This window comes from Danio aesculapii, chromosome 9 (genome assembly GCF_903798145.1).
Source record: "Danio aesculapii chromosome 9, fDanAes4.1, whole genome shotgun sequence".
Lineage (NCBI taxonomy): Eukaryota > Metazoa > Chordata > Actinopteri > Cypriniformes > Danionidae > Danio > Danio aesculapii.
In genome coordinates this window covers 4,829,689-4,841,632 of record NC_079443.1, presented here as the reverse complement: position 1 = coordinate 4,841,632, position 11,944 = coordinate 4,829,689, and the positions used below count along the sequence as shown (strand labels likewise).

Below are 11,944 nucleotides of genomic sequence, written 5' to 3'. Positions count from 1 at the left end.
GTTGAACAGTCTCATTAATCTTGGACACAAAAGAATTTGAGGCTATAATACAATGTAGTATTCTCCACTGAATGTCCCCACATCTTTTGGAGGTAGGAGGCTTATAAAATAACCTTCAAGATGGATGGATATCAGCGGAAACAGAAAGCCAAGACCTCCATTTAGTGTCTGGCCTTTGCAACAACTGACTCAATTGTGAAATTTTCACACACATATGGTATAACACCTTTTTCTCAAAGCAAATAAAATCCAATGCACCATAGCCTTTCAGCAATTTTATCTGGTTATTCTCATCAGATTCCCAATCTTTAAAAACAACTATAAGTACAGGAAAACACCAAGGGATAAATCCACACCGTAGAACATTATATACTCCGTACATATGCACACATGACACACTCCATACATATGCACATGTCAAGGTCTGGGATAGAACCAGGGTCTCTGGTGTGAGAGGTCAGACACATTACCACTGAGCCACTGGGAGTTTAAAGTCTAAAATAATAAAATAATTGTTGTTATGCTAAGCTAACAGTGCTCCTGTTAGAAAGAAAGAAAGAAAGAAAGAAAGAAAGAAAGAAAGAAAGAAAGAAAGAAAGAAAGAAAGAAAGACACTCACAGATGGATTCACATAACAGACACCTAGTCTGTGTGAAGATATGATACACTGTTTTATCAGGAAGTTGATTCACGCTGGAGGATCCAACACTTTCATGGCAATTCATAACTTATTGGTTTAGTAGCTAACCCATATGAATTTGTACGATCTCATTCATACAGTTTTGTACAATTTGCCTATCCTCAATGACGATTGGGTTTAGGGGTGGGGCTTGGTGCCACGCCTCTTTTTAAAAGTTCAGTCTAAATGAGTGAGTGAATGAGTGAGTGAGTGAGTTGGGGTAGTGTGTGTGTGGATGCTTTCTTTCTGATGAATGAATATAGTCTGGATACCCATTCATTTCCTATGGTGGTCACTTTTGACAGGGAACACCACAGGTGCAACAAGGTTGATTAAAACACTCAAAATTCAATGAAAGAGATGATCATCACTTTCAAATGCATAGTGTGGAGGATATCATAAGGCCTTAAGGCAATCAGATGTAAAACACAATAGTTATGAGTGAGTTAAGTTGTAAATCGGTCAGATTTGACCAGAACACGACTGGAAGGTTAATTAAGTTTTAATCTTAATGTATAATTAATATAAGTTTAAATCTTAAACGTTGTGTAATCTTACACAAACATATGCACAACAATGGAGTATATACGGTAAATTGAAAAAAAAACAATAACAAAAAAAAAACAGTTTACTTTGGTTACAACCTATCCCTGCTGAAAAATCCAGCTTAAACCACCCTAGACTGGTTGGCTGGTTTTAGCTGGTTGACCAGCCTGGTTTTAGAGGGGTTTTGGCCATTTCCAGGCTGGAAAATGACCAGCTAAATCCAGCTAAAACCAGCATGACCAGTCTGGTTAAAGCTGGACATAGCTGGTTTTGGCTGGGCTCCCAGCCTGGCTTGGCTGGTCAAGCTGGTTTAAGCTGGTCATTACCCAGCCTGACCAGCTAAGACCAGGCTAGAAATGGCTGGAAACCAGCCTGGAAATGGCCAAAACCCCTCTAAAACCAGGCTGGTCGACCAGCTAAAACCAGCCAACCAGCCTAGGCTGGTTTAAGCTGGATTTTTCAGCAGGGGGTAAGAAAATTAATGTTGTTTTCGCTTTGAAATGAGATTATTTTGCTTACCTCGATGAAACTCACTTCATTTTGACTTATTACTTCTCAAAACAAAACCAGACCTTTTGCTTGTCTAGTAAGAGCGTCTTCATTTAAGAAATTTTAGAATATTTGAACAAGAAACAAGACAAAAGCATTTCTTCTCGCACACATATGCATGGTACATCACGCATAAAACATGTCCAGAAAGTGTCTGGAGGTATTCGTGTCTCATCTCCTCTGTATATCATGTGTCTGTTCTTGTATATTCTATGTCTGATAAGCAGATGTACAATAGCCGAGTATGTTTCACTGGTTACCAATAGTGGCTGAGCCAAAACAAATCCCGTATGCTTATTTAGACGGAGTCGGATTGTCTCGGGCCCTTTTCATGACACTGAGACTCATGATCTGACGTCCAGACTATTATGGATTATTCATCTCAGGGGAATTATGTGGATGGGAGAGCCAGGGCTTAGTGTATAGTGATCTGAATCTCCTCAGCTTAATACTCAGCTTTTTATTTAACATCGCTTACAAATATCACTTCAGCAAGACCTGATACGATTTTACAATGACCAAAAGTACAAAATGTGGCACAGTGGCTCAGTGGTTAGCGCTGTTGCCTTACAGCAAGAAGGTCACTGGTTCAAGTCCCGGCTTAGCAGTTAATAATAATAATAATAATAATAATAATAATAATAATTCCATACATTTATATAGCGCTGTTATGGGCACCCAAAGCGCTTTACACATAGGAGGGAATCTCCTCATCCACCACCTGTGTGCACCATCCACCTGGATGACACGACGGCAGCCATTTTGCACACCACACACCAGCTGACTGGTGAAGAGGAGACAATTGTGATACGGGGATCGCTAGGACGCCATGATGGACAGAGGCCAGTGGGCAGATTTGGCCAGGATGCCGGGGTAAAACCCCTACTCTTTTTCGAAGGACATCCTGGTATTTTTAATGACCACAGAGAGTCGGGACCTTGGTTTAACATCTCATCCAAAAGACGGCACTCACTGAGCAGTATAGAGTCCTCGTTCCTATACTGGGGTATTAGGACCCACACAGACCACAGGTTGGGTCTGCTGGCCTCACAACCCCTGCTGGCCTCACTAACACCACTTCCAACCTAGCTTTCCCATCCAGGTACTGACAGGGCACAGCCCTGCTTAGCTTCAGTGGGCGACCATGTGAGAGTTGTTTACCCAGCTATGATGCCTTCTGCTACTCGTAATGTGGAAAGGTTCCATATGGTCAGGTGGATGCTGGACACTGGTGGAGGATGAGGAGATTTCCCCCCAAAATGTGTAAATCCCTTTGAGTGTCCAGTAAAATTATTATTATTATTACTGTTTATTTGTCTGTCTTCGGATAGATCCAATTCTGATGTATTATGAATGGATTCACCCTGAAGGACGTCAAGGATTTGGATTAGTCTGACAGGCTGTGGATGAAGGTCTTTACTAGATGTGGTTTGTGTTGAATGTGTTTGGATCTCACCTGTGCCACCTCCTCAAAGTCATCATGGCGTTTCTGGAGGGCTCTGGCTCTGTGCAGGGATTTGCCCACACCAGTGTGTTTGCTGAGGAAAGCCTCTCCGTGATTCTCGATCCAGTCAATCACCTGCAACACAAAAACACACACAATCGATTCAGTGCATGGACTAAACAACACAACAAAGTTGAAAGCGTGGTTCATTTTCATTGGTCTGATCAAATGATGAGATAGAAAGCCAGTTTAAAGATGAGTTAACAGAATCGAATGTTTCCTATTACATTCATGCATTGTTTTACATTAGTACACTAAAAAAAAAATATTCAATGATGATTCCTTGGATTTACTCAATTTTTAAAGTTAAGGTGTTTTAAACAATTTCTTTGTGCTGAATTTAAACAAACAAATTAAGTTAAACATGACTCAATTTAATTTGTTTCTTTAAATTCAACCCCATTAAATTGTTTGCAACAGTTTTGCAGACATCATTTTTTATCAGTGTAATGGATTCAGTTTACTGTATTTTACTGTATATATTATACCGTTTATTTGTTGTATATTATTCCACTTCAAGGAAAATGTATGTAAAATGCTTGAAATGTACTCACAGTTCTGGAAATAGTAATGAACGTTTCCATTGGTCAGCATTTCCTTAAACATTTAACATAGTGTTGATTCATCTTATTTTTATTTACTTCGTTTAATTAAAACTAAACCATTTAAAAATGGATAATGTTAGTTTAGGTCAATTCGATCACTTTAACAAATGCTTGTTTTTTTTTATGGATTATTATTATCAACTAAACATTGAAAATGAGATCATGAACTAAGATTAATAAATACATTGAAGGTATATATATATATATATATATATATATATATATATATATATATATATATATATATATATATATATATATATATATATATATATATATATATATATATATATATATACACACACACACATATATAGAATTCTTAATTCTGAATTCTTAATTCCTAATAAATGTTAATTAATGGTAACAAATACGGTTGAAGTCAGAATTATTAGCCCCCCTTTGCATTTATTTTTCTTTATTAAATATTTCCCAAATGATGTTTAACAGAGCAGTAACATTTTCACAGTATGTCTGATAATATTTTTTCTTCTGGAGAAAGTTTTTTTTTGTTTTATTTAGGCTAGAATAAATTTTAATTTTTTAAAAGACATTTTAAGGTCAAAATTATTAGCCCCTTTAAGCTTTTTTTCGATAGTCTACAGAACAAACCATCATTATACGATAACTTGCCCTAACCCCTACCTGCCTAGTTAATCTAATTAACCTAGTTAAGCCTTTAAATGTCACTTTAAGCTGTATACTGTAGAAGTGTCTTGAAAAATATCTAGTCAAATATTATTTACTGTCATCATGGCAAAGATAAAATAAATCAGCTATTAGAAATGAGTTATTAAAACTATTATGTTCAGAAATGTGTTGAAAAAAATCTTCTCTCTGGTAAAAAAAATAAACAAGGGAGCTAATAATTCAGGCGGCTAATAATTCTGACTTCAACTGTAGATCATCATGTTTAAGTATTTCTTTATTAAGTTAAACACTAAACCAGTTACAGCAAAAACGATCTGTATTGAACTTTAGTTTACTTGATTTTATTTTAGTAACAAACACCGAGTATCCACTCTCCACTTCTGTTTTTTTAGCCTTGCGTGTTTTCAAATGACACATTGATAATCAAACATGCAAAAAATTGCGTCAAACGGCTCTTGTTTCTACTACACTGATTAAAGCGTCCACTGAATGTTCTAAAAACAGCTCGCATTTTCACATGCACATTAGCAGGGGTTAATGAGATAAATATAGCCCTGCGTGATGAGACCATGGCAGGAAACTACAGCTCACAGCAGCAGTTTAGTCACAAACACCTGTTTGGTCAAATAAATCCACTCAGAATTCTATAACATTCAGTGTTTGATTATCAAACAAGCAGACATGCTGTTAAAATGCTGGCTTCCACACAATTCCTTCATGTTGTCCCAACACAAATCGATTAAGTTGGCTTAATTGTTTTATGTTTAATCTACTTATTTTTTTAAATGATTAACTTGTCGCAAAACACTTAAGACAATGTGTCAATACAGAGTCACTGATTCGATCCAAGACCAACGACGAGATGATCCCAAGGTTTCCATATCCTGGACCAGGCCGAATCCTGAGCAGCTACTGTGATGGTCATGGAAGAGTGGAGAACATGAGACTGATTCCTGTGACGCTCCAGAGACAGACGAGTCTTCGCTGAGGCCAGCTTTCAGCCTCCGCCACTGAGACTGCAGCTCTGCACGAGACGTTTGGCCAGCGGAGAAATTAAAATGATCGTGCCCAACTGAGTCTGGTTTCTCTCAAGGTTTTTTTTCTTCACTTCCGCCATTAGTGAAGTTTTTTTTCCCTCTCCGCTGTCGCCACTGGCTTGCATGGTTCGGGATCTGTAGAGCTGTGCATCGTTGGATTTGCCCTTCAATATTTGGACTCTCAGTAGTGATTATTAATCCACACTGAACTGAGCTAAACTGAACTGAACTTAAACACTACAAACTGAACTACACTGTTGCTATTTACTGTGACCTTTTATGTGAAGCTGCTTTGACACAATCTACATTGTATAAGCGCTATACAAATAAAGGTGAATTGAATTGAATTGAATTGAATTGAATCAATTCGAATCATTTTAAATAAGTAGTTTAAACAGGCAGCAAAAGTCAAGTTTCGAGTGCATTTGTCTGCAATAAAATCTGTGTCGTGTTTATGGTTATTGTTTCTGCTCTGTAATGACTGTTTATACTGTATAAAGAACACCACCAAATCAAACTTGCAGTATAATGAGAATAATCTGATACAAGAAATAATCAAGGAAAATCATGAGTGTTTCGGAAACATTCAGGCATGTGTTTCCTGAGTGTTGACATAAACCACAACTGAATTGGGCAAACTAACCTTTTTTTGCACATACCATGCTTTAACAACATTGGTCTTTAGTGATGTTAGAATAAAAAAAAGTTCACAATCAAATAATGACAGATTATAGCTGTAAATACCAAACGCAAAGACTACTTCGCTAGAACAAGGGTTTTTTGAATGATGTAGTTTGGCCAGGGGCGTAGCAACCGGGGGGGACGGGGGGATCCGTCCCCCTCACTTTTAGAGACAGACCATTTAGAAACAGGTGATTAATAATTATATGAACATATAATCTCATACAGCCCCCCCCCCCCCCCCCCTGCCCCCCTCCCCCGCCCCCAACTTTTAAAATATCCGCTACGCCCCTGAGTTTGGCCATTCGTCCACATGAGAACGCCAGGTCTGGAAACAGAAACTTTCTGAAAACTCTGGCCAGGGAAAAGATTTCCCAAATCTCTGTTTACAGTGTGATCTTGTGGCCACTAAGTTTTTGCCTCATGTTTTCTCTTTTTTGATTGTCCAACATGGCTGGGTTCACACTGGTCTCACTTTCCTAGACACAGATTCTGAATTGTTCGCACCATGGGACCGCCTCTGTTATCTCGTTTGCAACCCAGGTTCATTATTGATATGTACCCCTATATACATTTCTGGAGATCGTGAGATAAGAGCGACGCAGTGGCGCAGTAGGTAGTGCTGTCACCTCACAGCAAGAAGGTCACTGGTTCGAGCCTTGGCTTTGTCAGTTGACGTTTCTGTGTGGAGTTTGCATGTTCTCCCTGCATTCGCGTGGGTTTGCTTTGGTTTCCCCCACAGTGTATATGGATGTTTCCCAATGAAATGAATGAATGAATGAGATCGTGAAATAAGGAAGTATGTTATTTGCAGTTTTTGTTTTCGTGAATCTACCAGAGACTGCAGTGTATGCTTTTTCAGATCTCAAATTTCTTTTGCGAGTGCCATTCGCGCCTGCTATTCTCGTGTGAATCCACTAACGATCCAACGTTATCTCTAACTAGCGTAGTGGCTAAAGTATTTCTGTTGCATCATGTTTGGTGAAGACAGCCAAACTGAATCTGACCACATTGTGAATAAAGTTGTGAGTGCACAAGGGCACAAGACTCATTCTTATTAAATGTTTATTTTTTTTATGAAAAAGATATTGACAGTGAATTGGCATAAATGAGACATGTAAAGGGGCGAAACATATTTAGCATATGAATATAAACATGACTTCAATGTGTATGAGCGTGGGAGGTCTGTTCATTTACTCTAAATAACTCAGCCTACTCATTACCTGTATTTAACCGCACACTTGAAGACATTTGGCCACGTCTCGTCCTCCATTACTCAAGAATTGCAAACATTTCAAGGTGAGGCAAACTAACATCACCAAATATGGCTGATGATAACAGCCTGTCTCCCAGAAAACATGCAGCATGTTGATATCTCATTCAAATCAAAGATCCAGATTCATCAGAGCCGTATGTTTGTGTTTAAAGTCTTTAGCAGGTTCTATCGCAGGCACCTGATCAGTGTTTGGAGACTGAAATCTAACTCCAGAAAGCCGATTTAATTACCCTTCACACAGCATAAAATCTGAGCCATGGTTGAACCAATCAGCAGGTCAAACACACTTTAAACTCTCGACTGTAAGAGGTCAAATACTTTTATTTTAAGTAATAAAAGCAGTGTGTAGATCTGAAATGTGCACAAATTAACTAAGAGTGCTTTCACACCTGCCTTATTTAGTTCGGTTGAATCGCACTAGAGTTCGTTTTCCCTCTTGGTGTGGTCCATTTGGGCAGGTGTGAATGTAGCAATCGTTCTCGAGTGCGCACCAAAAGCGAATGTGTGTGAATAGAAGTGTATGGGTGTTTTCCAGTGATGTGTTGCGGCTGTTTTACATCTGCTGTGTATAAACATATGCTGGATAAGTTGGCAGTTCATTCCGCTTTGGCAAACCCTGATTAATAAAGGGACTAAGATGAAAAGAAAATGAATGAATCAATTTCAGTCCTTATAAACCACATAAACAAGTACAAACACTCACAGAAAGACAGAAGGTTAAGAATAGGTTCGTGATTTTAGAAACACAGGAGTGGAGTATTGTCAGTTTTATTGTTGAATGTAATGGAGATGTTATGCTATGTTCCTCCTGTGCTGTTCTCTGGCCTCCATTTGGCTGCTCGGTTTGTCGTTACAGTATTTGAGCTCTTTGGTTCTGGTTCAGATCTTGATTTGGCGGAGTCTGTTGGCTGTTTTTCAGGGCTGACCCGCTCTGATAAACCTTAAACTCAATCCAGCCACAGACCTACTGAAAGAGGCTAATGGAGAGATATTAACTGCTCTTCTGGGCACAAAGCCAACACTCAAAAGAAAATACAAAAAAACATCTATAAAACCTACCAAAGAAAAGACCACTAAATAACATTCGACAACTCTGAATTGACGATGAACTGTTGACAATTTTGATCATTCAGCTTTCTGCGCTTCACTATTATGGATGAATTACAGCACATGTCAGACATGGGGAAAAAAATAATAGTAAGATTTGATACCATTGTACCCTTGCAAGAATGTAGCGAAATAGTTTCACGATAAAACTGAGTGAAATCTCATGGTACTTTGTAAATAATGTATTCATGTTTTCATTATTTTACATTAAAGATGCAAAGGTTGGACCTGTTAGGAACAATGAGGGGCTTTTCTACACAATAATGTTTCCTGACAATCTTTGTATGCATTTTGCCTGTATGTTTACATGACTACTTCATGACTAGTTTACATGACTATTACTACTTTTATTGATACCACTTATCGGTTGGGTATTTTAATAGTACTCTTATCGGTAGGCCCACACGGAATCTGCGCGTGCAGAATTCTGCAGATTTTCCACAGATTTCCGCAGATCTTTAGACCATCATTAATTCTGTTTATTTACCTGAGTAAATGTGTGTAAATCTATATTTATTCAGTTTTTTAATTAATTACAGTAATATTATTGACTAATATGAACATTTTCATCTGAATTATGTACAATATATGTTGTACATTAATATTTTCTGTATTTTAATAGAGATATTATATGAGAGACTTGATTTGTTTACCAAATAAAGTGAATCTAATTGAATTTGCATTTTAAACATTGAATAAAAGTTAAAAAGATATTATTTTTATTTCACATATTAAGGTTTTATTTATGATACACTCGAAACAATTCTGCAGAAATCCGCAGATTTTTACCAAAATTCTCAGCAGAAATAGCAAAAAACGTCCGCAGATTCCGTCTGGCGCTACTTATCGGTACCTTTTGTAGTGTCAACAACACTATAACAGAATTAACAACTCTTTTTAACAGAATTAACACCCCTTTACTTTAATATTACTTTTTAAATGCAAAATAAAATGAAAGCAATAATTGTAAAACAAATAAACCTTTTCCTGTAAAGGAATGTACAATGGTTTGATGGAACACAGTTGGAGTAAGCAGATAGGCTGCAAATAGTTCTGTTTTTAACCATTCTTCTGGAGAAAAATCAACATGTTTGCCTTTTCTGGCAGAAGTCGGCCCCTTTCTTGGCTTATTGGGCTCTCTACAGTTGAAAATACCCTCTTTGAGTTGCAAAATGCAATTAAACAATCAACTGTGGCTAATGAGTATGATTTATCATTAACACATTCACATAAATGAGAAAACTTTGTATTGAATCGTATTGAATTTAAAATATTGCTTCTTACATATAAAGCTTTAAATAATCTAGCTCCTGTTTATCTAACCAATCTTCTGTCTCGCTACAATCCAACTCGCTCTTTAAGGTCTTAAAACTTAGGGCTTCTGGTAGTACCTAGAATAGCAAAATCGAGTAAAGGAGGTCGAGCCTTCTCATTTATAGCTCCTAAACTCTGGAATAGCCTTCCTGATAACGTCCGAGGCTCAGACACACTCTCCCAATTCAAAACTAGATTAAAGACCTATCTGTTCAGTAAAGTGTACACTTAGTGCACCACTTAGGGGGCTTCCACACAGGTTATGCATCTTGTTGATATACACTGTGAACATCAGCTACGCTAATTATTCTCTTTATTCTCCATTTCCACCTGGGGATACTCTTCCCGAGGCCCTCAGACTATGCAGAGTCACTGATTCGATCCAAGACCAACGACGAGATGATCCCAAGGTTTCCATATCCTGGACCAGGTCGTATCCTCAGCAGCTACTGTGATGGTCATGGAAGAGTGGAGAACATGAGACTGATTCCTGTGACGCTCCAGAGACAGACGAGTCTTCGCTGAGGCCAGCTTCCAGCCTCCGCCACTGAGACTGCAGCTCTGCACGAGACGTTTGGCCAGCGGAGAAATTAAAATGATCGTGCCCAACTGAGCCTGGTTTCTCTCAAGGTTTTTTTTCTTCACTTCCGCCTTTAGTGAAGTTTTTTTTCCCTCTCCGCTGTCGCCACTAGTTTGCATGGTTCAGGATCTGTAGAGTTGCACATCGTTGGATTTGCCCTTCAATATTTGGACTCTCAGTAGTGATTATTAAACCACACTGAACTGAGCTAAACTGAACTGAACTTAAACACTACAAACTGAATTACACTGTTCCTATTTACTGTGACCTTTTATGTGAAGCTGCTTTGACACAATCTACATTTTATAAGCGCTATACAAATAAAGGTGAATTGAATTGAATTGAAAATAGAAAAGTGTGTTTGGGATTAAAAGTAATAGAGTTTTGGAGCTTCTTGCAACACTAAAATAAATTTTATTTTTAAATAAACATATTTTGTGAGAGCATTTTCAATGTTTAAGATTTATTTAAGCTAGTGCAGATAAAAAATACCATTTTCAATGTAACCGAATGTATGTGTGTTTGTGTGTGTGTTTAAAAAAGTACTAATAATATGCAAATTTAGAGAGACCTTATGTGATTGACTGCTAGCATATGGATGTGGACGATGTAACATTAGTAGCTAAGTAGTCGGAAAATTTGCATTTGTCTGTCTGCAGAAAAATTCTTAGCCAGATTGCTTGTTAGGGATGCACGATATATGTGTGGCCATATCATTATCGGCCGTTAAATGTTATTTTTAATGTTGACGTTATCGGTATGACATCAAAATTAAGCCGATATCTTTAAGCCGATAGGTTATGTAATGTTACAGAACTGCCTGCCTGCCTTGCGAATACATAGATCGAACTTGTTCAGACTTGTCCAGTGCAGCTTACCTCACATTGTTTATTTCTTTAAAGTCCGTTCTTTCTTCATGTGGCATTGCTGTGCGTTAATAACTCAGTGAGTAACCATATTCCTATTGTAGATATGCTTGAAAGAGTGTTGTTGTGTATTTGGGTTTAAATCGCATCAGGCAAAAAAACTGTGTAAACATAATAGCAGCGATGCACATGTGCTAGCTCATTTCATCAATCATTTTTCCCGCAATTGACAGCAAAACTAACATAGAAGCTTTGTCTGATTGATTTTGTACATGTGTTCAAAATAATCTAAAATGATAAATGGGACAACTTTATGCGGTATTTTCTAAAGTAATACTATCTGTATTTAGCTTTTTACTTGTACAGTGGCTCTGAACGGTCAAAACACCTCTCAAAATGCTTTTTCAGACATTAAATATTTGTACATATGTACATTACTGTAACACATTTTATTCAAGAACATTTGAGCTGGTTTCAGTTCTTTCATTTTCATTTTATTTGAAATATATTTGTTTTACTTTGTTAATTAAATCCCATTTCGTTATTTAA

The 11,944-nt window shown here is 37.5% G+C and overlaps 1 protein-coding gene across 1 annotated transcript in view; it reads right to left on the bottom strand.

Moving 5' to 3' along the window:
- kalrna (kalirin RhoGEF kinase a) overlaps nucleotides 1-11,944 on the bottom strand; it is a 258,602-nt gene that overhangs the window by 118,452 nt on the left and 128,206 nt on the right. Inside the window, 1 exon segment of the mRNA XM_056464813.1 lies at nucleotides 3,231-3,353. Within this exon segment, the coding sequence (XP_056320788.1) occupies nucleotides 3,231-3,353 (123 nt within the window).